We start from the raw sequence: 25,887 nt of genomic DNA, 5'->3' as shown, positions 1-25,887 counted from the left end.
GTGGCACAGTGAAGTAAGAAGTGAATAAATTAAAAACACAACTGTAAAAATAATTATATTTACAAATGTTAATAAAATAATTTAAATTGAATTAAGGAACAAAATAATAACATTTTGTCCATGAACGGTTCTCTTTAACCCCTTCATGTCTATGCATTACCATAATTATAGATGGTGGGATCACACAACCTGATATTCATTTTATAAAATAATGCTGAAACCGAAAGTAACACAATTCAGAACATCTGCCTGATCTTCCAAGATCTTTAACTGTAGTGGTTTAACAATAGATATTTCTGGCAGACATCCCATGGTATTTTGCTCAACCAATTTCTAGTTCTCCTCCCTCTTGCAATTTTTCTCAGCCCTCCTTAATTGGCATATCAAGCAAATAACCCATCTCTGCGGGGGATGATACACAGTCAACAATGCCAATGTCTTACTGTTTGTACCAGCTAGAGCAGTGCAATGGGATGCTTAAATCTGCTGCCAAGTACTTTGATCTGCAAACTTAAATGCCAGTGCTTTGATATACACGTTCTATGAGGAAGGGACATCATGAATCACACAGAAGCCAAAGTTATTGTGAATCAATATAATGTTAAAACCAGCATGCAGTAACAATAAACACAGCAAATATACTGCAAATCCAGTTCTTGGAACTCTGTGTAGACACCTTAATCTCACTGTATTAGTTTTGCATATCTTTAACTGTAAATGAAGAATTTAGTGACTTAAAACATGGGACATTACTAGTAGACTTAGGGGTAAACAAAAGTTGGGTAGGAGGTATACAGTACATCTAAATATATACTTAATTCATTGTGTAGTCTAAACGTTTATATAGGAAGTCATAAGATTACATTAAGTATTGCTCAAAACACGTGAATTGTCGTGCAAAAAAATTGTGATATTTAGATTTCTAAAAAGTGTTGATGATTTCCACCCAGTGTGTCTCTCCCAGTTTGTATAGTTTTCTTCTCACGAGCATCATCACATGATTGTGGCAGGGTAGTTTATCGTAGATTATCGTTCGGATTTTCGCAATAACGATGGCATTTGAGCAATAATCGTTCCGTGTGACATCGAACAAACAAGTAACGAGTGAGAAAACGTTCATTTTGATCTTTCAACATGTCCTCAAATCGTCGTTTGCAAAAAATTCGCAGATCGCTTTGTGTAAACAGACTTTCACCGATTTACCCTATGTGAAAGATGGGCTTAACCCTTAGGCGACCCTGGACGTACCCTTACGTCCAGGGCCGCCTCCCCGCGTTCGGTGCAGGGCCGCGCGGCGGCCGCGCTCTGAACCGCCACGATCCCGGGTGCCTCATGTAGCCCGGGATCACGGCTGTTAGCGGGCATGGTCCGATCGCCGTGCCCGCTAATCAGGTAATCGGAGGCAGCTGTCAAAGATGACAGCTGCCTCCGATTACCGGCTGCATATGATCGGTGGTGGTATAGTGGGGAGATCGCTCCTCCGGGACGTTGTCCCGGAGGAGCGATCTCCAATACTGAAGCCGGCCGGGGACCGCTCCAAGATGGCGCCGTCGCCGGCTCGGCACTCGTTTGTTTCCGGCTGCAGCAGCCGAAAGCAAACGAGTGCTGATCTCATGGATCTCTGCAGCATATCTATGCTGCAGAGATCTCAATGAGAGATCACAGTGTATATACTAGAAGTCCCCCAGGGGGGCTTCTAGTATATGTGTAAAAAAAAAAAAAAAAAAAAAAAAAGTGTTGTTAATAGTAAAAAGCCCCCTCCCCTAATAAAAGTCTGAATCACCCCCCTTTTCCCAGGTTTTAAATAAAAGTAAACAAATAAATAAATAAACAAACATGTTTGCTATCGCCGCGTGCGTAATCGCCCGAACTATTAATTAATCACATTCCCGATCTCGCACGGTAAATGGCGTCAGCGCAAAAAAATCACAAAGTGCAAAATTGTGCATTTTTGGTTGCATCAAATCCAGAAAAATTGTAATAAAAAGTGATCAAAAAGTTGTATATGCGCAATCAAGGTACCGATAGAAAGAAGACATCATGGCACAAAAAAATGACACCTGACACAGCTCCATAGACCAAAGGATAAAAGTGCTATAAGCCTGGGAATGGAGCGATTTTAAGTGACGTATATTTGTTAACAATGGTTTGAATTTTTTACAGGCCATCCGATACAAGAAAAGTTATACATGTTATATATCGTTTTAATTGTAACAACTTGAGGAACATATATAACAAATCAGTTTTACCCCAAGGCGAATGGCGTAAAAACACATACCCCCCAAATAAAAGAAATGCGTTTTTTAATTTCTATTTCACCACACCTTGAATTTTTTTCTGGTTTTGCAGTGTACTTTATGCAAAAATTCAGCCTGTTATTGCAAAGTACAATTAGTGACGGAAAAAATAAGGGCTCATGTGGGTTTCTAGGTGGAAAAATGCAAGTGCTATGGCCTTTTAAATACAAGGAGGAAAAAACGAAAATGCAAAAATTGAAATTGGCCGGGTCCTCTAAGGGTTAAGCGATTTTAAAAACGATCGCAATAATGATTTTTTTTACAAATTTTCTAACGATTTTTCTAACGATTTATTCCTCTAAACACTGATCGTTATAAAAACCAAATTGTTGCTTCAAAATAGTTAAACATTCGATTGGGTGAATTATCGCTTCGTGTAAACGCAGCATTAGTGTTTTACAAAAAAAAAAAAAACAACTTGGAGGCAGCTGTACTACAGATGGTGATTCAAGGGTCGTGCCGTCAACTAGTTTGAAAAGCACAGGAATGGTTTTAGGTTAGAGAAGAATATGGAAGTGTCAGTTTCAGTAAAGCATTCAGTGGTACTAGGGTCAAATGTAATATACTGAAGCTCATGCGCTATTACAGATATATCACCCACAAAGCATTACTTCTAAAGGAAGATTTTTGCATATGGTGTGTAACATGGGCATAAATTGTAAGGCATCAGGAGGAAGGTATGTCTCTTGCCTTTCTCCTCGATGCCGTTCCGGTACAGTTAGTTGGGTTCCCCATGACCGTGACCATGACCGTGACCCTTGACCATAAAATGCACTGGGGGGGGGTCTGTTAGGAGCACTGTTTGCCCCCATAGCACTGATCCACCCCCGGAGGACGTGCCCCTTTCAGTGTCAGACTTAAGGGTAGGTTCACATTATGTGCCTTCTGAGGCAGGTGTGGCAAATGGGACATAATATGTGGAAAACGAGCCAAATGTAGGCACCAGCTAACTATGTTTGGGCCATTGAAGTTAATGCAGCCCATGCTTCCCATCCCATTTTGACAGGTTGCCCACTTATATGTGCCTCAGAAAGCATTATATTAAGGTGCACTCAAGCCAAGAGAAATTTTGTTTGCTGTTTAAAACTTTGATGGAATCCTCAGATGTGATAGCATATACTTGATTTTGCATTTGCCTCTTCTTCCTGTAAAATTAATTTGATCTCTTTATCAGTTTGCAGCTTTGTAGTACACAAGCGATGTCATGAGTTTGTCACCTTTGAATGTCCTGGTGCTGGGAAAGGACCACAAGCAGATGTAAGTACAATGTGAATAACCCAATGTTAGTTCCTTCCTGCAAGTGCCTGCCTACACAATCCTTGACAAATATCTTATAATCTGCTATGTGAATGACTGATATCGGCAATCATCTGGCATTAAAGAATCATTTACATCTAATCCAGGTTTATTTTTGAATTCTAAAATTCTCTCTAACATTTTATGTGCCAAACGGGTCAGGATGGCACTGAAACCCATCTGGTGTTTGAGAATTAATAACCAAAAGATAGACAATGAATATTAGCTCATTAACCTTTACTCTCCCTGATAATATAGACAACGAGATGAATAAATGAGTTAAAAAAAAAAAAAAAATGTAAAGACAATACGCCATAAATTCCATCGCCTAGAACTACAGCTGACCTGGGCACATCTTTCCATAATTTATCCTACATTGCTTTCAGGATAAGCAGAAATTATTTTCTGTGAAATTATTTTAATTAGAAATGTGAAATCTGTGGTCTGTGTGTAGAGCAGAAGTTACAATGTTTCTTTTGTCTATGGACCCAGTGGATCCCATTACTTGCACAGGATGTCTCACCTCTGGGAAAGAAATAACCCATTGTTTGAGGTACAGCTACCTTGGTGATAATGAGGTGGCCATGGTCTAGAAAGGTCTGGTAGGATTTTTTTTTTCTAAATAAGCTGCCTGGTTGTGAATTACTGACGTCTTTGTTAACGTTGTTTGATGAACTAACAACCAGTGCCTTTAATATAGAGACATGAATCATTTTGTCAGAGACTGTTCCACTGGGAAACGCCAGTGTCAAGGGTAAAAAAGAGAGGCCATTCTATACAAAATTTCCTTCTATGACATTATCTTTCTAGTCTCCTTGGCTTTATCAGGATGCCATTTCTCCAAGTGAGAAACTTTACCTTTCATTTCTTAGTCTCAGCAGATCAGATTACTGTGACTTTGGTGGAAGAACTCCAATATGGTGGAAAAACTCAAATTTTTGCATGAAACCAATTCAGCACAATACCACAAAATGCTATCAAAAACATTTACATCACAATCATTGAGTGTCCACATATAGACAAACACAGCATATATAGCTTGGTTAGAGATGAGCGAGCATCGTCTATCGAGTATAGCATTCCCTTGAATTGGTAATCGAGCGACTTGTGTGTCCTGCTCCATTTGCCAACAGCTATTGTATGTGAGATGATAGGATGATGTAATCATTGGTGAATAACACATGTCAAGGAGAACAATTTACACTATGCTTAGAGTGTCCTTTTCATATGACAAAACTTTAGACATGTCACTGAAAATCAGTTGGGGTCTAGCTGTTCAGACTCCCATGACCGCTGACATGAGCCGTAAGAAGTGCTTAGCAGCGGGCTTCTTACCCAAGCCCACTGATCTCCTGGTTCACTCCAGGAGAGTGATTTCACAGTAAGGGCCTGTTCACACTGAGGAAATTCGGGGGAATTCCACAGCAGAGCTCTCTGCCTTGGAATCCTGTCTGCCACAGTGTCACAAAGTGTGTCTATGGGAGGGCTCATGCGCCTCTCCTTCCTCTGCTCTCCGCTCATTCTATTGATCGGTATGGGTCAGGACAGCCGGACCCTGACTAATCAAAATTTTTGACATTTCTCTGTGACATGTCAACCATTTTTATCTTCAAATGACTGAAACATGAGGATTGCAGTAGTAATAACGATTTAACCTAAAGAATGTTAACACAGTGTCCGAAGGTGTACCTTTCTTGCCCGGAGACAATTTACATGTTGGCGGTAAACTGCAACAAACTTGATGCATGTTATGAAATCTTAAGTTACAAACTATACAGAACTCTTAAGCTGGGTTCATACTGCATTTTGCAATGCGTTTAATGTATATGTTTTATGGAAAAAAAACGGATGCAATTGTGTGTCATCTGTTAGGATCCATTTGTCCAATGACTTCCATTATAAAAAAAAAAAACGGATCGAAAGGGATGCGTGTTTTTTTTTTAATGGACACAAAAGTAGTTTTTCTGTCTGTTAAAAGTAACCAATAAAAAATGGATACGTTGAACGGATTGCAAAAACGCAGTGTGAACCCGGCCTAAGACATAAGTATAATGTGGAGCTAGAACTAAAATGAAGTAGAGCAGGACATTTCTTGTCAGGGGACCACAGAGAACCACAGAACAACAGAGTGATGCAGCCTTCACCATCAGTGGCGATGTTAGTAGGGGAATCATGGGATAATCTGTGACATATAGACTGATGTGGTAGGATTTTATGCACAGCCATTGAGTATTACAGTCAAGCCATATTATATGCCAAGAACTGTTAAAAAACTGGAACATGGAATCAAGCTAAACTGTATATGACAAAACCTGTAAAGCAGAGCTGGCAACGAGAGATTGCAATGCTAAGGTGGGAAATTAGAAGGAAAGAACAGTCACACATTCTGGTTACAGAAGCTGAAATATCAGAGAGTTTTCTGTCATTGTGATTCCGTTACGCCATTCACATAACCACATAGCCACCTTTTTTTCATTTTTAATATTTTTATTAATGATCTTGCAGATTGCTTATGGAGGAGATTTTACATCATTTACATCAATCTATCACTAACTTCTGGCATCTTCCCATCTCCATACAAACATGCAACCATCACACCCATCCTCAAAAAGCCATCCCTTGACCCTACCTCCTTATCCAGCTACCGCCCCATCTCGCTTCTCCCCTTTGCCTCAAAACTCCTGGAACAACATGTCTACCATGAACTTTCCTCACATTTTTCATCCAACTCGCTTTTTGACTCCCTGAAATCCGGTTTCCGCTCCCACCACTCCACAGAAACTGCCCTCACCAAAGTGGCTAATGACCTGCTGACTGCCAAAACCTTGCGCCACTACTCTGTGCTCCTTCTCCTTGACCTATCTTCTGCCTTCGACACAGTTGACCATTTTCTCCTCTTACAAATCCTTTCATCCTTTGGTGTCACTAGCCTAGCTCTCTCCTGGATCTCCTCTTACCTCTCCAACCACACTTTTAGTGTCTCCCACACCACCTCCTCTCCTCGTCCCCTTACTGTTGGTGTTCCCCAAGGCTCTGTACTCGGGCCTCTTCTCTTCTCCATCTACACCTCTGGCCTGGGACATATAATAGAATCCCATGGCTTCAGGTAGCATCTTTATGCCGATGACACTCAGATCTACCTCTCTGGTCCGGATGTCACCTCTTTGCTATCCAGGATTCCAGAGTGTCTATCGGCCATATCTTCCTTCTTCTCCTCCCGCTTTCTAAAACTCAACATGGACAAAACAGAACTTATCATCTTTCCCCCATCTCGCTCCACCCTGCCTTCTAATCTGTCAATCACTATCAATGGCTGTACTCTGTCCCCTGTCCCCCAAGTCCGCTGCCTTGGGGTCACCTTTGACTCTGCCCTGTCCTTTAAACCACATATTCAGGCCCTGACCACCTCCTGCCGCCTTCACCTCAAAAACATTTCCAGAATCCGCTCTTTCCTCACCCCTGACTCCACCAAACTGCTGGTCCATGCTCTCATTATCTCCCGCTTGGACTACTGTAACATCCTCCTCATTGGCCTTCCAGCTAACTCCCTTGATCCCCTCTAGTCTGTCCTTAACTCTGCTGCCCTACTAATCCACCTTTCCCCTCGCTTTGCCTCAGCCTCTCCCCTCTGCCAATCCCTCCACTGGCTCCCCATTGCCCAACGTATTCACTTTAAATTGTTGACCATGACATACAAGGCCATCCACAACCTGTCCCCTCCGTACATCTCTGACCTGATATCCCGCTACCGTCCCTCACGCAACCTTCGATCCTCCAGTGACCTCCGTCTCCGCTCCCCCCTTGTTCGTACCTCGCACAACCGCCTCCGAGACTTTGCCCGAGCCTCCCCCATACTCTGGAACTCGCTACCCCGACACATCCGTCTCTCATCCACCATCAAGTCCTTCAAAAGTAACCTAAAAACCCATCTCTTCAAACAAGGCTACAACCTACAATAACTCTGCATCACACTTGAATGGCTGCATTTTACCTCCTGTTTCTCTCCCTATACCCTATAGATTGTGAGCCCTCGCTGGCAGGGTCCTCTTCCCCCATGTACCAGTCTGTCTTTTGCCTTCATGTAATGTTTTCTGATCTTGTATTGTTCCTGCCTGTTGCCTATCTATTGTATAGCGCTCTGGAACTAAGGGCGCTTTATAAATAATAATAATAATAATAATAATAATAATAATAATAATTGTGGTTGTTTCTAAATTGTGTAAAGTAATCAACAAAGAGTAGAGTAATATAATACACAGGCTGTGCAAGTTACAGGCTTAGGCGGAGACGTTGCAGGTAAAGTTTAATGTGAATAAATGGAAGGTTATGCATTTATGATATGCAGAGGAGAAAGACTACAATTATGTATTAAATAATAGAATATTTGGTATAACCACCACTGAACAAGAGGAAGATAGGTAAACAAGTACATGCATCAGATTTCCTCCAGTATAAGTTCTTGCTCAAGATATGCAGCTCTGTATGCAACTAAAGATATGCAGTTCTGTACTTCCACTTCCTCTCCAGACTGACTGTTCCTTTGGTTTTTGTGCTCAGCCCCTCTGCCTAGCTTCCTAGCTGTTGATGGCTTCTCCTTAGTGGGGCCACTATAAAGTGAGTGCACATTCTGGCTCCTTGTCTTTTAAAGAGGTTTTTTTTTTATTTTTTTTATTTAAATCAAAGCGGTTGTGATCGCAAGGGGCTTTGCAATATACTTGCTTTAATTTTTTTTCTATGTTCTCTGTGTGAGGTACATACTAGGTACATTCGCTATGGGCTTTTTACATTAACATACCGGTGCCAGCCTGGGCATGCCGGTGGCATGGTCATTTTTTTTTTTTTTCGAACCACCACTGGATTCCCGCGCACAATGCCGGTCTATTCCCGGGCACCTACCAGACACAAAGCACTGGAGACGGGCTGGCTAGCCTCCAGTGTGACGAAAACCCCTCCCCTCTGCCACCCGGCTCCATTTAAATCAATGGAGCCATGTCCCAGAGGGGAGGTTGTCACACCGTTCTCATTGCTTCATGCCTGGCCGGTGCCCAGGTATAGACAGTTGTGCGCGGGAACTGGGCAGCGGTTCGAAAAAAGGACTCTGCGGCATCTCTGTGCCACCGTTAGTCTGCTAATGCAAAAAGTCCATGGCAATGTTATTGGTTATTCTCTGTTTAAAAAAAAAAGAAAAGAAGAGGTAATACAGGAAGTCCCAGTCCTTTGCATGCTCATGCAAGGAAAGACGCCTGTTCATCATACAGGTTGTAATTAACTTAGGCTAATTATATCATTAACTTTTACTAATTATTTTATCAGCTATGCAGCTTAATAGGAGACAGTGCTACTTATTATGCAACAGTTAAGTCAGTGTAATGTCACTGTGTGGTTACAGAGGTTTTGGTGCTGTGTGATAGGAGAGCTGATCATACAATATGGGCACCCCCAGGATTCTCTGCTACTGAATGTGAACATGCAGCAGCTGTACACATGTGCATTAAAGTCTTGTCCCACTTTGTGCGCACTTAGGAATGGTTGTCAATCAATACCAAAACATATCTGTGAATGCACAAAGGACTCAGACTTTCTGTGTTTGGTCCAGTGGCATAGCTACCAGAGAGGCAGAGCATGTGACTGCTACAGGGCCCGTGCCACATGGCCCGGTGAAGCGTGGTCTGCCTCTATGGTTGTTACGGCTCAAAGCACACACTGGCAGGGCTGCCTGCCCTGTCAGCCTGTCTTATGGCCGAAGGCAGCATTGTACCTCCAGCCGCAAGAGCCCCCCTCCCCGCGATGCACATACTCACGGGATTCCAGCAGCCAGCACAGTCCCACGTTGTTCCTTTCTCCCAGCTCCCCAGCACGTCAGTGACATCACTTGTGCGCTGGGAGTCTGGGAGAACAGAATGCAGCGGGACTGTGCCAGCCGCCGGGTTCAGCCAATCATCGCGGGGGTGGGGTGTTGGGGATTATGGGAGTTAGTCCCTTTGTCTAAGCAAATAAATATTTCTCTGAGCAAACAAATATTGGCACAGAGGGAGCACGAACTGTAGTATGACAGAAAAGGAGTCACCTAGTAGCCATAAGTATGTTGATTTAAATATAGAAAATGTTAACTAAATAGAGTATATTGCAAAACTTATTGCGATCACAAACCCTGATGATTTCTTTAACAAAAAAAAATAAAAAATAATAATAATTCATGACAGTGCCTCTTTAACAGGAAAATATGGTCTACAGTTCTGTTTACCCCACCCATGCTTTCTTTAAAATGATCAATATTCTATCACTCCCTACCTAAGCAATTAAATTTACTGTAAGGCTACACTGTCTACTCCATTGTTACTACACTTAGATTCACCAGTTAGGTACATAATGGCCTAGTATGGCATAACAGTAGCCAGAATCCTCGGAGTCACACTGAAACATCAGAAATCAGACTCTCCCTTTCATTTTAAATAATGTATTTTGCTGACATTCAAATACAAATTCAATTCTGAATTTGGACTGGTGACTGACCAGGTTATCATTAAGCTACTATTGGCCCTTCTATGCAGTTATTTTGACTTGCAGGGAAAAAACAACATATTTTTTTTCACCTGTTTCAACCTTGTGCAGTGATCTTTCCCTAAGGTCTCATGTCCCATTTCTAAGAACTATTATTAATGTTCACAAAGGATGAAGAAAATACAGTCAGTACAGTTCTCTGCCCCCTTTATTGTGCCCTTGGCCTTATTATTAAAAAGGGAAGAAGACAGGTGCTTTGGAATGAACTCTAACCAAAGATCAAAATTACAGACTTACATGAATATTAAAAAAACCAATATTTGGTGGACGTCAGTCTTTTATTTCAGCATTTTTTCAACCAAAACCAGAAGTGAGTTGAAAACACAGAAGCTGTGCAAATCTTTCTATTACAATTTTGCCAGCTCCACTCCTGGTGCAAGATGCAATATGGTTATATAGAGGTTCAGTATAGTATTCTAGAGCATATCTACATCAGGTGACAGCAGGTTTTTAATAAAAACTATCAATATGTAACACCTCTTCACTAAATAATAGGAAGTACAAAAGCTGGATCAGAGCAGCAGACTAAATGGTTGACATTTTCTAGTATATAGCAACAGTCTCTAGTCTTCAGCAACAGTCTCTAGTTATATGAAAAAGTTTAAGGAGTACTCCAGCCTGCCACCAGAAGTGTGACGTCATGACACGGCTGCATTCCAGCACCGCCATTCAGTGCCCTGATGTCAGCTGAAGGGGGCGTATTGCCTGCTCTGTGCCGCTCGCCTCTTCAGACACAGTGCTTTACCATACTCTCATGATAAGCAAGAGTATGGCTCTGCTCTGTCCGCAAATGCCTAGCAACCACAATTTCTAAAATGAGTCAGCTGTTCTTTTCAGATTTTTCAGATAAATCTAGGCATCAAATTTCATTATCATTGTAATAAATCAGGCTTTTTCTTCTAAAGGTTTTATGGTGTTACAAATTGTGGGCTCTGAGTCACTAGTTTCTAAAAGGTCTCTGGAGCATATATTAAAAGCATTTGGATAGTGCTGCGCTGTGAAAATAGATACATAACAAGCAGCCTTGTGGACATAAAATGGAAATGTTCCACAATAAGGAACTGCAGGGTTCATGTGTATGGGCAGGGCGGAGGACACCAGAATGCTAAGAGTTAATGTGTTTGAATCTTGTTGTTTGTGTCGGGTTTATTGTATATTGATCGCTGTTGTAACATATTTTAGATAGGAATATTCTTTGCTTGGTGCAGGTGGGTTATATTTCATAGTATATCTTCGTATCATCAGGGGTCATGGCTCTGTTTTTCTCTTCGAGAACTTCGAATGGCTTGCCTTCTTTTATATAGGTATAAAGCTAAATAATAAAATATTAATTGCCTTCTGCTTCAGAGGGAGCTTAGAGCTTACTGCATACTGGTTTATTATTGAGCAGAATGTATAATATATAGCCAGCTCCTAAACTTTCCCTAGTGGTGGATACAGGCAGTCACAATGTTTTGATTTAAAGGGAATGTGTTACCAGAAAATTACCTATTGTTCAAGTCACATTTGTATGTGATGGGCAGTTTTTATTTTTACTAAATCTAGAACTAAGCTGGGACTTCCTGTTGTGTCTGTGGAGCAGGCTGCTGGAAACTGATCTGTACAGCATTACAGGGTGTAGATAAACAATACATGATGTTCACAGATCAGCCTTTCCCTTTCCTGTGCATTGACCTCCGTAGAGGTCACAGGGCATGCCCAGACACCTTTCCCATTCAAGTCAGTGGGGTAGCTCCTGGCCATGGCTGCCTATGTCCATGGGGCTGGTGGTAAAACATATCACTAAATTCTGTTAAACACAGCACAAGATTTCTGCCGGCATAACAATGTGCAAAAATAAATAAACAAATAAATAAATAAATAAATAAATAAAAATTACACTCAGAAAATAGAATCTGATAAAAAAAGAACATTTCAGTAGCTAGCTCTCATTAATAATAATAATAATAATAAAAAAAAATCGAGGCAATACATCCATGAGTGCGCATGAAGCTATGTTAGGTCTTCCAGTACTTATCAGCTGCTGCATGTCCTACAGGAAGCGGTAATTTCTTTTAAGTCTGACACTGTGCTCTCTGCTGACATCTCTGTCCGAGGCAGGAACTGTCCAGAGCAGCGGCAAATCACCATGAAAAACCTCCCCTGCTCGGGACAGTTCCTGTCTTGGACAGAAGTGTCAGCAGAGAGCACAGCGTCAGACTGAAAAAAAAACTCTGAATTTCCTGCAGGACATACAGCAGCTGCTAATTATTAGAATACTGAAGATTTTTAAATAGAAATAAATTACAAATCTATATAACTTTCTGAGACCAGTTTATTTGAAAGGTAAAGATTTTCACCGGAGAACCCCTTTAAGCACGCTTCCTTACATCCTGCAAGAACTGCAGAGTCGTGCTGGTACTTTAGGGTTTCTGTTCACTGTTGGCCAGTAATTGGCAATGGTAGAGTAGGAAAGAACGTCCTAAGGATACGCTTACAATTGATTACCAGCCGGAGAACTGGTACAGGGGACTCATTGCTCCCCAGTTTGCCAAATTGGCTGCTGTTTTAATAACCAAATTGACTCCCACCCCCATATTTGAGGAATAAAAAAACTTGCTAGTCCACTCTTTTGAATTGATGAAGTAAACTGGTACGTACACTGGTGTAAGGAAGACCAAAAGTAGTTAGATCCATTGAAGTCTATGGCTAAGCTCGATTACATCCCAACGTATACCGATGTCGAAATCACTGAACTTTATGTGAATTGTGCCTTAAACCCACAATAAATGTTAAATTATTTAAGAGCACAACCCAAAACACATGACAGATGTTTAATGAAACAATTGCAGCTATTGTCAATCCTTTGTACTTTGTTTCAGAATATTTCTAAAGGTATCTTTCTTTTTTGATTCCTCCTTGTCTGACTGTGTCTTTTTCTGTCCACACAAGTTCTTATATTAGCCTTCTTCTTTTCTTTGTGAAGCTTTCTCTTTGAAGCCGATAACCTGTAAAAAATGAGTGATTCTCTTGAGAGGTGCTTAACAATTACTGTAGATAATTATTCATATCCTTGCACGGAGAACCCCAGAGCTCCTTTCAAAAGATGTTCTACATTCCAAAGACTGTAAAGGGGACATTTTCCATCGCTCCAGGGATATCTGTTGCATCAAAATATAAGTGGCTTCCATTTTCTACTGTATGCTACTTATAATTTGATATGTTACAGTAATTTCAATTAGTAAGAGTACAAGCAGCAAATACATGTTATGCAAAGTCAAAGCCCAAAGCTCATCAGTTCAATTAATTTCTTTTACAAGTAATGTGTCCTGTAATAACCCAGCTAAATTCTTTCTACAAAAGGTGAGGGGCACTGGGAGATATTTATGCACATTTGAAATCTCCCAAAGCAGCGCTGAACCTAACTGTTGTATTATGGTGATGACTATCTTTATTAGCATTCACTATTAAATATGGAAGCAATAACACCTTATGCACTTTATATTAAAGGGGCCGGACACTTTACAGTAAAATTGTTCAATATACGGTATTAGTAATTGTACTCACTGTATACCTCATAGAGCTAAAATCGGGCTACCCTCATCCAGGCTGTGCTGTCCTGCTCTGTGGTGAGTCTGTCCATAAGATGGCTGACATGGAGGAGCATGTGACCATGCCCTGCCCCCCAATGTCCACCACTGAGCCTGTATATGCCTATGGAGGGCACTGGGGGGTTGTGGGCATGGTCACATGCTCCTCCATGTCAGCCATCTTATGGACATTCTCACCACAGAGCAGCACAGCACAGCCTGGGGGAGGGGGGTCTGAGTTTAGCTCTATGGGGTACACAGGGAGCTGCTGTCAGTAAATGCTGTGACTACCCTTACTAACACTGCACACTAAACTATTTTACTATCAAGTGGCCAACCCCCTTAAGATATAATTTACTTTAGCTTTACTGCATTAATTTAGAAAAAAAAAAAGCTCTAGATACCAATTGCCCCATAATAGAGGAAACAATTCTCCCCTGCTACAAATATGACAATATGAATAAATCCCTGGCTCAGCATCCCGCCTCCTAAAATCTAATACCCATAACTTGTAATATTATATTTTTTATTTATATTTTCAACTAAGTTCCATAGCCTCACCACTGTTACAGTAAAGAATCCCTGTCTTAGTCAAATCTTCCTTTATCTAGATGTAAAGGTAACAGATTTTTAGAGGGGTTCATTTTATCATATAGGAGTCAGCACCCCCGGTAGTCAACTATTGATCCTTTTGGGACATAAATTTCTTTTAAGCTTCTTTGCTTCATAATAATTAATAACAGATTCACCGGAATTCCTGGATGTGGACAGCTGGCAAGAGGTTAACTACTTTCTAGCATATGAACACCTACAAGCCCCATAAAAAGAAATACAAATAAAAACTGTACAAGGTAAATGGAATATCTTTATTGTTCACTACCTTCAAACGTAATTATAAACAACCCATAAAAACAGTTGTGGGGTCCCATCCATTCCGGCCAGGAGTCACAATTACATTACAACAACAGCAGCAAAATTATATAAGTAAAGTGCAAGCGTAAAGTGCAAAAGTGTCAATAGCAGCTACAGTAGAGCACAATAAATACATAAATTACATAGCAGCCATTATAGTAAAGTGCACCAGAACAGATATATGGCGGCAGCACACACATTACGAGTAGCTATATTGTTAATGGATGTATATCATTGCCACCAAATACCTGCATTAGATCGCTAACAATACTAATAATAAATTCTGATTTATTACTCAGGGTATAAAGGAGGAATACATGCTCCACCTCAGTACCTCCCGAGGAAGCCAGTGAGGCGAAATGTGCGTTGGGGTCTGAGGTGGGGTTCCCTCTGTTCCTGCTATTCCTGTTATTATTACTTTTATCTTTGGGTATGTAAGTATTTCTGTAAGTAATCTAATGCAGGTATTTGGCAGCAATATTAATATATCCATTAACAATATAATTACTCATAATATGTATGCTGCCGCCATATATCTGTTCTGTTGCACTTTACTATAATGGCTACTATGTAATTTATTTATTTATTGTGAACTAGCTGCTATTTACACTTTTGCACTTTACTTATATGAATTTGCTGCTGCTATTATGTAATTGTGACCACTGTGCAGGAATGGATGGGACCCCACAACTTTTTTCATGGGTGGTTTCCAATTATGTTTGAAGGTAGTGAACAATAAAGATATTCCATTTACCTTATACGGTTGTTATTTGTATTTCTTTTTTGTAGGCTTGTAGGTGTATAATTGTGGTTTGTTGCCCTCCATGTAGGGAAAATTTGATCTGGGGTTTTCCTGAATTGTAGGTGCATAACTTTCTTGCATATTTAAGGCTCACAGAGTTATACTCTGCCACGTTATATGTGTCCGATGGGGTTATCTTTTATTCTAGTGCTAATAATAAATACAGTGGTACCTCGGTTCTCGAACATAATTGGTTCTGGAAGGCTGTTCGAGAACTGAGCAGTTCGAGAACCGAGCTGTAAATTCCCATAGGAAACAATGTTAAACTGATTAATTGGTTCTTACACTCCGTTGCTCAGGTGCAGAGCACCCGGCCCACAGAGCGTAAAAACACTCCATATCCCCCGCAACAGTGAGAGGCAGGAGCGGGCGGCTATTTAAACTTGTCGCCGCGCTCCTGCTCCACTCAGCTGTGGGGGACACCCTGTAAAGAAGTGGGGAATCCCATCTTTATGATGGGATTCCCCACTTCTTTACAGGGTGTCCCCCGCAGCTGAGAGGAGCAGGAGTGGTGGTGGCAAGTTTAAATAGCCTCTCCTGTCTCTCACTGTGGGGATGCCCTGAAGCCAGCCGCACTGCTCCCCGCACTGACTTGTCATTCCACGTCCCCCCGCCGGCTCGGAGCACTTCTTGTATGTATCCCCCGCAGCTGCACGCATCTGCTGTTCTGCCGGTAGCCCTGCTCACCAACTCCTTAGCTGTTTCCTTCCACTGGTCCCCGCCGCGTCTGCAGACTCTCCTTCATCCTGCAGACGCGGTGGGGAGCAGCAGGAGCAAGCGGCTAAGGAGCTGATGAGCGAGGACGCGGGCAGAACAGCAGATGCGTGCGGCTGCAGGGGGAGGCATACAGGAGTGAGAGGCAGGAGCGGACGGCTATTTAAACTTGCCGCCATGCTCCTGCTCCTCTCAGCTGCGGGGGACACCTTGTAAAGAAATAGGGATCCCATCATAAGCTGAGAGGAGCAGGAGCGCGGCGGCAAGTTTAAATAGCCGCCCGCTCCTGCCTCTCACTGTTACCGAACACCTCTAACTGTCAGCTGAACATCAGTTCAGCTGACAGTTATCCCACTGATTTTGTTCGGATACCGAGCAATGTTCGAGTACCGAGCAAAACTTTAGGGGGAAATTTAGTTCGAAAACTGAATTGCTCGAATACCGAGGTGTTCGGGAACCAAGGTATTACTGTATAAAGAATGCATCAAAGAATAGGGCCAACCTCCCTCACCCACATGATCACAGATAAGTGAACATTCCTCTTTAGATATTTTAACATATCTGTTGAAAAATACTAAACACGCTCATTCTTTACAATTTTGCCATTCCCCCACCTGTTCACACATTTTGTTTCCAGTCTTTAAACAGTCTTTATTAAAGGTAACCTAATGCTAGTAATTTCCATACACATTAAATCTCCAAGCAAAAGGTGTTATGAAGAATAAGCTGCTTCCTATATGTGCATTGGTAGTGTTACTTCCTAGTTAATAACAGATGAATACAGAGGTAATTCTAGGAAATATTCCTACGTAATGAGAGTGTAAATATCTACTTGCCTGACTTTTCTTATTCCTGAAAGAACTTTACATCAAAGGCCAAGAAAATAATTCTAACTACAGCATAATTACCACCGAGATGTGAAGACATGGAAATTATTGTAGATGACGCTATGGGAGGGGGAAGCAAGCAGTTGTCACAGCACAAACCTTACATAAGATGTTCTAGGAACAAGTTATTACTAAAGGGCTTCATTTAACCTTCTTTTTATTATAAGACCCAAACTTTTACCTACAAAGGGTTAAAAATCTAAAAAAAAAAACAGAATCTGACTGCTCAATGCTCAACCTTAGGCTATGTTCACATTTAGTAAAAACAGCGGCCGTTGTTTGACACAGGTATTGTTTGCGCTGCTGTTTGACATGTACCTGCGGCCGATATGGCAGTATCGGCCCCAGGAACATGTAAATCAGCACCCATTAAAGCTTAAAGCGACTCTATACCCACAAACCAAGATCTGTCCTGGGGTCCGCTCGGCAGGTGATGGCGTTATTGTCCTAAAAAACAACTTTTAAACTTGCAGCCCCGTGTCAAATTGGCGTGGCCTAGAGTGTCTGTGCCCTAGGTTTACACCGCCTCTCCGTCCCTCCTCTCCGCCCTCCTCAGCATTAGGAATGCCCTGGGCAGTATTTATCCTATTCATCACTGCACATGGGCCTTTTAACAATCCAGCACATGTGAACCCCTTAGACAAGTGATGAATAGGAGTAAACCTGCCTGGGGTGTTCCTAATGTTCAATCACCTGCCGAGTGGACCCCAGAACAGATTTTGGATAAAAAGCAGCTATCTGAAGGTAAAAGCAGTTTGGGAGGTCATATTGTGGGTACAGAGTCACTTTAATATAATTTAATTTTATTTGGATTGCAGGCACATTTGGGTGTGCCTGCAATCCAAATTACCGTGGAACTGTATGCAATGTACGGCCGTCAGAACGGCCATACATTATGTAAAGAGCAGCCATTGTCCACACTCTAGCGACTGTAAATAATTGACATGTCATTTATTTCTGCGGACATACAGAACAATGGCCGTTGTTCAATACTGTGTGTAAACAATGGCCACTGTTCCCATAGAATCAATACAGTCCATTATTATACAGTCTATCTATTATAAGAACCAACATTTTTTTAACGCCAACAATGGCCGTACTTGTTTTAAAAAATACACTGTGGGAACATAGCCTTATATTGCTTCTTTGTTAAAAATATTTTATGACCAGATGTAAATGAGAATTTCAAGCTACTCTGTTCCCACAATCTTTTCCCCCCAAACCATTTGTACCTTCAGAAAGCTGCTTTTATTCCAAGATCTTTCCTGGGGTTCATTCAACAGGTAATGCAGTTATTGTCCAAAAATAAAAACAACAACTTTTAAACTTGCAGCCCTGTGCCGGGGCCTAGAGTGTGTATGCATTAGGCTGGCACAACCTCTCTGTCCCTCCTCCCCACCCTCTTCACCATTAGGAATGCTCCAAACAGATTTTCTACTATTCCTCACCTGTGAGAACACGGCACATGTGCGATCCAGCCCATTAAGGCGCCTGTGCCATTTTCACTGCAGAGAAATAAGAAAAATCCTGCCAGTGGTATTCCTAATAATGAAGAGGGTGGGGAGGAGAGACAGAGGGGTGGTGCAAAGTTAGGGCATACACACTCTAGGCCACGGCCAATTGGCACAGGGCTGCCAGTTTAAAAGTTGTTTTTTAGGACAATAACTGCACCACACGCCAAACGGACCCCAGGACAGATCTTGGATTAAAAGCAGCTATCTGATGGTACAAGCGGTTTGGGGGGAGCTCAGATTGTGGGTACCGAGTCGCTTTTTATACTCCTTTGAGTGACCATCTACAACACGCAGTCCTGGTCTTCACAGATATTCAGTTTTGGAATAAAATGCTGCTATGGTAATGGTAATATGTTGAATAAATACATAAGAAAGAACAACCAAAGCAACAGTATTTTGCTTCATCCTTATCATGTATTCATTGTATGCATACAGTAGATGTATACAGCCAGCCTGAAATCATACACAAAAGGCCTTCTTTTGGTTTGAGTTCTTTATAGCCTGCTGAGACATCCAGCAAATACATGGGGGATGTGTATCACATTAAACAACATAGGCCTTCTACCTAACACTAACAATGTGCCAGTAGTAAGTGGTATCACAGTATATGAAAGCATTGCCACCTGGTGGGAAACAATGAAACACTTTGCTCAAATTTTCAGATTGTCCATTACTTTATAGACAGTGCTATGGATACATGTAAATTGCCATTTGAAATCATTATCTACAGTTTTATTTTAATATTAAAGACATTTCAAAATCATGTGTAGCTGTCATACAGAGATGCATTCACCGATAGCCTTCATACACTGCTTGTACCTAAAATAAGCATGTTGATTACTGTATTACATCTCTTTCAACCAAAGTAAATGTACTGTATATACTATTTCTATATATAAAAATTATAGTGGTACCTTGGTTTAAGAGTAACTTGGATTGAGAACATTTTGCAAGAAAAGCTCACAGTTTTTTTCAAAATTGTAACTTTGGGCAGGGGCATGGTCTGCATAGCGGGGGTCTACAGCACTGTATTCTGACCCGGGAAGTCTCCCTCACCTTCCAAATCATAGTAGATCCACTTCAGGCTGGGGCTTACATCAGGGGATAGGACTGTGGAGGTATCAGGGTGGTTTGGTGCTCTCCCCACTAGGAGGCACCCCTTGGCAGTGGGCTTCCTTCTCTGGAGAGAGGGATATCTGGCTATTCCCGTGTTTTGAGACTCGTAACTGAGGCTCCACGGACCCCTTTTTTGCATATTTAAATTTTGTATGGGACAATCAATGGAGACTCGTAAATGAGTACTCCATTGGAATTTTTCACTGTTCTCCCTGAGTTCAGAGATTGTTGTGTTTTGTTGGTCTATTTATCATTGCCCCAGTAGCCAGAATCCTGCTCCACACTGACGAGGGGCAAATACCCCGAAACTGCAGTCTGTGGATGGATGCCTAGCCTTGGTAACCCTTGTCTTATGTCGTTATACTCGCCACAGAGTTAGACTTTGACTTACAGGGGCCACCCTGGTGTTTCCCTATTTAGGTCCTAAAGCTCGCAACAGAGTGAGGACCTGAGGGACTACGTATCAGGGTGGTTTGGTGCTCTCCCCACTAGGAGGCACCCCTTGGCAGTGGGCTTCCTTCTCTGGAGAGAGGGATATCTGGCTATTCTTGTGTTTTGAGACTCGTAACTGAGGCTCCACGGACCCCTTTTTTGCATATATATATATATATATATATATATATATATATATATACACTGTATATATATATATATATATATATTTTTTTTTTTTTTTTTTTTTTTTTCTTTAACTAGTATCAGAAAGTTATACAGATTTGTAAATTATTTCTATCTAAAAATCCTAAAAAGCCTTTTAGTACTTTTCAGGCTTTATTAGGCTTTATCCATGTTTTCCAGGCGGTACTGGGGCTGTCTCCACAGCAGGAGATAAATGCTCATGGTTCGGGTTTGTACGAACCTGAATTTCGGCACTGTTTGATCATCTCTAGTAATGATAGAGCTAGTGGGCTAGCGATGTGATTGGTACTATTATCCTGAGGTGAGAAAGGGATTGGCCATGGATGACATGTACATACCTCCCAAAGAGGGACACTTGTGGTTCAGTTTAGGAAAATTTTACAGACATTGCTATGTTTTGTAATTCAAGGATGCAATCACAGATACAGGATCTGCTGCAGATTGATGTATTTAGTTACATTGATATCTACAGATCCTGTATGTGTGACTGCGTCCTTAGATCCCATTCATACATTAGTAACCCTGTCTGTAATTGGGGACCCACAGCTGCGGACAGGATTACAAATGTGTTTTAGTTACTGTCTGTACTGTCATATAGGTGACAGGGACACACAATGGCTTAATCATTTTTTGTGGCACGGATCATGGCCCCAAAATGGATCAGTAACACCCAGAGATGTGTGTATGGAGCAATCAAAATCAATAGACAGTTTATTAATGCAAATCTAATTACTCGGTCAAAAAGAGGGACATGTAAGGGGCAAAGAGGGACAAGGGGAAATGGGTCAAAACTCAAAAGTAAGGACTGCCCCTTCTAAACAGGAACACTTGGGAGGTATGTGTGTGGTGTTAAGATATGTGGACTGAGTGCATTTCAAAAATTTGAGGAGCCTGCTGGGTTTATGGGGACAAAGTCAGCCAGGTATTGGTAACTTGTAAATGTGGAAACAAGTGGTACAGTGCCCAAACCAAGAGAAGGCTGTAGTTGGGTCATCCTACTTTAGTTGTGATGGACGGGCAGATATCTGCAGTGGGGTTTAGTGGAATCTGAGTCTCAGGGACTCTACTTCACTACCCCTTTCACTATCTATCAGGTATAGCACACTGATCCTAGGACCTGATAGATAGTTAAAGGGTTAGTGAAGTAGAGTTCCTGAGACTCCATAAGGTTCCAAAAGATAAGGGTAGGAACATTATGACAGAAATCCATGCTGAGGTCAGAGCAGGGTCTAATAAAGGAAAAAAAAACTCACAGCAAGAACCAAGAGATGAATGTGGGCCATTGCAAAGGAACACAGACCAGAGAAGAGCCCCTGTAAGGAGAATAGGAACATATATAGCCTAGGAATAGCAGCAAATAGTGTGAACGTAACCATTAAGCTTTTGTGCTTCAGTTCACAAGTTTTTGCCAAGGGGTATTCGGGTATTCTGGACCTAAGGTTTGACCTAAGGTTTGCACATCTGAATGGTTTGTTTTTTAGTAATGTGTATAGATTTGTAAAAATCCACTCAGATACGGAAGCCTCCTGTAAACATGCCTTATCTGTCTGTTTCAAAATTTGTGTTTAAATGGACAAATAAGTAATAAATTACTATGCCAAGTTCAGAACTTGGCTTTGTTTGGAACTCCAATAGACATTGACTGGAGTGAAAGTGGGACAAGAGACCCTGTTCTCGTGTTTGGTGATCAACTACTTATGACTTGAGATAAGTAAACTTACAGGAAGTTTGTCCGAACCCGGCCACTGGATCCCGCTGTCTGAAAAAGATGGCTTCATTCCTAGGGCTGACTGGAAACCAAGGATGCAGCCATAGATCTCCTAGGGCTGTCCCCATGTTTTCTAGGCAGCCCTAGGGATGCAGCCATCTTTTCCAGGCAGTAGAATTCAACTGCTAAGCCATCATGTTCAGGTTTAGGCAAACTTAGGGTAAGTTTATTCATCTCTACCTGTAACCTATCTTGGATTGATAATTTTGTCTACAATTTGTTTAAGTACATTAAGCAGTATGAAGCAATGTATAAAGAAAAAATGTACTGTGATATTACAACTTCACAAAGCACTCACCACAATCACCCACTTTATTATATGTTGTGCTGTAACATGTACAATATACAATAAAATGCATCTGTTTTTGATGTTTGATGAGGACATTCCCACACAAGTTCTAAAAGGGAAGAAGGAGTGGGGCAAACTGCCATTAGATGCATAGTGGGGGCGTCTGTGATAGATAGTGGATGTGGGGTTGGGCGTTTGGCTTTTTTTTTTCCCATATAATAGAGTACTTAGTACTCACTGTAATTATAAGGTTCAGACACTGAAAATCACTTTGTTTACTTCAGTAATTTTTAGAAAATCACTCAGAACTATTTGACTTCCAGTCCAATGATTGTATATTTGAGAAAGGCACAGAAATACACAAAATTATTTCCGATGGTTTGAGTTATAATAAAGACAATGCTTTTCTTCATATTGTAATTGTGTTGTGCATGCAAAATAAAAAACATGCACTTTACATGTGACCATGCTAGAGAAAAGGTCAGAATATTTAAATAGTCACTGTTGTTTCCTATGTGATTTCTAATCTCTTTGTAAATCACCTTGTCAGAAATTACTCATCACCCCAGAAAAAAAGCCCTAAAGTTTTGACTACTAGGTGTCTTCATTTCCTGCAATCTGCTGTCAACTATAAACCTGTCTCTAGGAGCAGAGAGACCAAGAGAGAACACAGGAAGTGAGGGCGTGTTAGGAGTGCTTGAACTGTAGGCATGCATCCTGAAGGTAGCCAGCTCCTCCAGGAGGTCCACCTTGTGTCTGAAAAGTAAATCAAACTGTTCTCTTATTTCTTACCACCCAGTTTCTAAGCAGCTTTTCCCTGTGTAATTAATTATCTATTTACTCAGTGCTGTACACGTTGCTGCCTTGTGATGTAACACCCCCCTCCCCCCCCCCAACCTTTAGTTATTTTTGTCAGCAATTGACTACCTAGATCAGAGCAACTTATATATGTCATTAAGGTTTTTGAATTATTCTTAAAGTACAGATACACTTCAACTGTTCAAAAGCTGCTGGCAGATTTATAATGTAAGAAGAAGAGGGAGACAATAGGTAAGATTAAGTGGCCACAGGCGTTGCGGCAGCTGCAGGGCCATTTGGGCCATGAGGTTCTCAGGTCCCTGGGGGGGGCGGCACAATCCTGTCATTTTAGTAAGTTAGTCTGGCGTAAGTGAATGATAAGGCCCGGCAGAGTAATCTGTGTACAAGGGCTTGGTGAACTCTGCAGGGCCTGCTGGCTCCTCCCCCACAACACATATTCGGCAGGCAGTAACACTGACAGGAGCCCCATGATGGGTCGGCCTCCCTTGAGACACTAATTGCTTGTCTCTCCCTGTCTGTGGTTACAAAGGATACTGTGAAAACTTACAGCTAAATAGCTGACTAAATGGTCTTAGTGGCAGGAGCTGAGCTAGCGGCCATTTGCTCTGCCCAAAAACCAGGCTTACACTGGATAAGACTGGTTTGATGTCCACCTATTTCCATTTTTACAGTGGATTGACTAGGAACTGTTTTCACTGGTTAAGAAACATCATATGACCAAAGCAACTTACTAATATACATGTGCCATTGGGTGCAGTGAAAAAAAAACATCAGAAATGTTACGTGAACAGATCACTTACCTGGTGGAGTGTGAACCGACCCCTAATGTACCTCATACTGTACGTTAAGTTCCCAGCACTCAGGCTGACAATCCTGTGTGAGTAGCTGAGTAGAGGACAGAGATAGTGTTACTACTTGCTGCTGTTCCTCCGCCCAATGAGTAGCTACCAGATTCTGGGAACAACAATTAAAAAAAATATATATTTTTTTTTTAATAAAAGTGTTGCCCTGATGTACTCCTGTATATTTAACCAAATGTTTTGTTTTATTTCTGAAATTTTTTTTAACAAAAATTAAATTTGGAAAAAAAAAAAAAAAAGTGCTGCCCCATCAGATGCTGTCGGGCATAGCGTTTGTGAGCTGGGTGCGGAAACTAAAGTATATGGTACTGGAACTCCACCCAGCAGGTAACCCTTTAAATGGGCAAGGTCATTACCAATAAAGAATGTTAAATCAGCAGGGGAGGTGATATAAAAGAGAAAGTGAAGTGAAATGTGGTAACCTAGGGGTACTAAATGGAACTTGCGAGAGCAGATGTTGCGGTACTTCTGCGGTACTTGTCATGGGGCTTGAAGTGGTATGTGCCCTCCCTGGATCCTAGAAGAAAGGAGAGCAGAAGGGCGCTTCTGGGTGTGGTATGACAGATCACTCAGGTGAAGGGTGCAAGGTGTCAGGGATTAAAGGGGTTATCTTGGGGGGACCGGGGAGGAGGTGGCTGAAATAAAAGACGTCCACTTACCTCCCTGGTTCCAGCGGCGGGTCCCGCATCACGGCGCTCCGGTGCCCGGTTCTCGGCCGCTTCCTGGTGTCTGACGCCACCCGAGACGCTATGTCTCAGGGCCGCTCAGCCACTCAGTGAAGGAGGCGGGATCCGAGCGGACTTCAAATGGATCCCGCCTCCTTCACTGAGTGGCTGAGCGTAGCGTCTCGGGCGGCGTCAGACACCAGGAAGCAGCCGGGAACCGGGCACCGCAGCGCCGTGATGCGGGACCCGCCGCTGGAACCGGGGAGGTAAGTGGACGTCTTTTATTTCACTCACCTACTCCCCGGTCCCCCCCAAAAAGTGCCCCCACGCTGGAAAACCCCTTAAAGACAAACTCACAATTACAAGTTGTGCAGATACCAGGCACAACTCTATAACAAAGCCTAAAAAAAACAATGCTGCTCAGCGAAGAACATCGACAACAAGTGTAGATGTAAACATGCAGACACTGAACCCACTCAGACACAGTGGGAAGTAGATCCTCTAAAGTGCCAAGCACTGGTGCAATGACTCCTGTATTCTGTGTGGAAAACCGCTATATATGCACAGTGGTATACTGACCACACTTCTAAAGCTGGATACCCAACGCATTGCAACTCTACATTGCATAAGAGTCTTCTTCAAGGCTTGAGAAAGACTTTTATGCAATGTAGAGCTGAAATGCGTTCCCACTGGGTCTGAGAGGGTTCTGTGTCTCCCGGGATCCTAACACATGCCTATTGCAGGTTGTGGGTAGTCCATGGTGTCCCAGTAGTGTGGGGGTGCAGTGTGGAGGAACTACAGAGTCCAGGATAAACTTAAATAAGATAACAGTTTGCTGAAATTCCCGCCCGATCGCCGCCCCGACCCCCCCGCACGCCCGATTGCAGCCCCGAGCATACATCACCTGCTCGGGCCATGGCTGCGTGATGCTACCGGATCCGCTGCGTGTATGGGACCCATTGAGATTCACAGTACAGGATCCGCAGCTGGTTTTGCTGCAAACTCGCAGTATGAAAATCCGCTGCGGATCCGGTAGGTGTGAAGGCACCCTAAGGGTGCGTTCACATGTTCAGGATCTGCAGCAGATTTGATGGCGCTCATTTGAAGCTGCAGATTTGCTTTAAATCTGCGCCATCAAATCTGCTGCAGATCCTGTACATGTGAATGCACCCTAAGGCT

The 25,887-nt window shown here is 42.1% G+C and overlaps 1 protein-coding gene across 1 annotated transcript in view; it reads left to right on the top strand.

Annotated features, from left to right (window-relative positions):
* PRKCG (protein kinase C gamma) overlaps window positions 1-25,887 on the top strand; it is a 283,303-nt gene that overhangs the window by 117,683 nt on the left and 139,733 nt on the right. Inside the window, exon 3 of the mRNA XM_069946946.1 lies at window positions 3,472-3,554. Within this exon, the coding sequence (XP_069803047.1) occupies window positions 3,472-3,554 (83 nt within the window). The remainder of the gene's footprint in view (window positions 1-3,471; window positions 3,555-25,887) is intronic.

The sequence above is a fragment of the Dendropsophus ebraccatus genome, chromosome 12, assembly GCF_027789765.1.
Source record: "Dendropsophus ebraccatus isolate aDenEbr1 chromosome 12, aDenEbr1.pat, whole genome shotgun sequence".
Lineage (NCBI taxonomy): Eukaryota > Metazoa > Chordata > Amphibia > Anura > Hylidae > Dendropsophus > Dendropsophus ebraccatus.
This window is presented reverse-complemented; position numbering and strand designations above follow the sequence as displayed.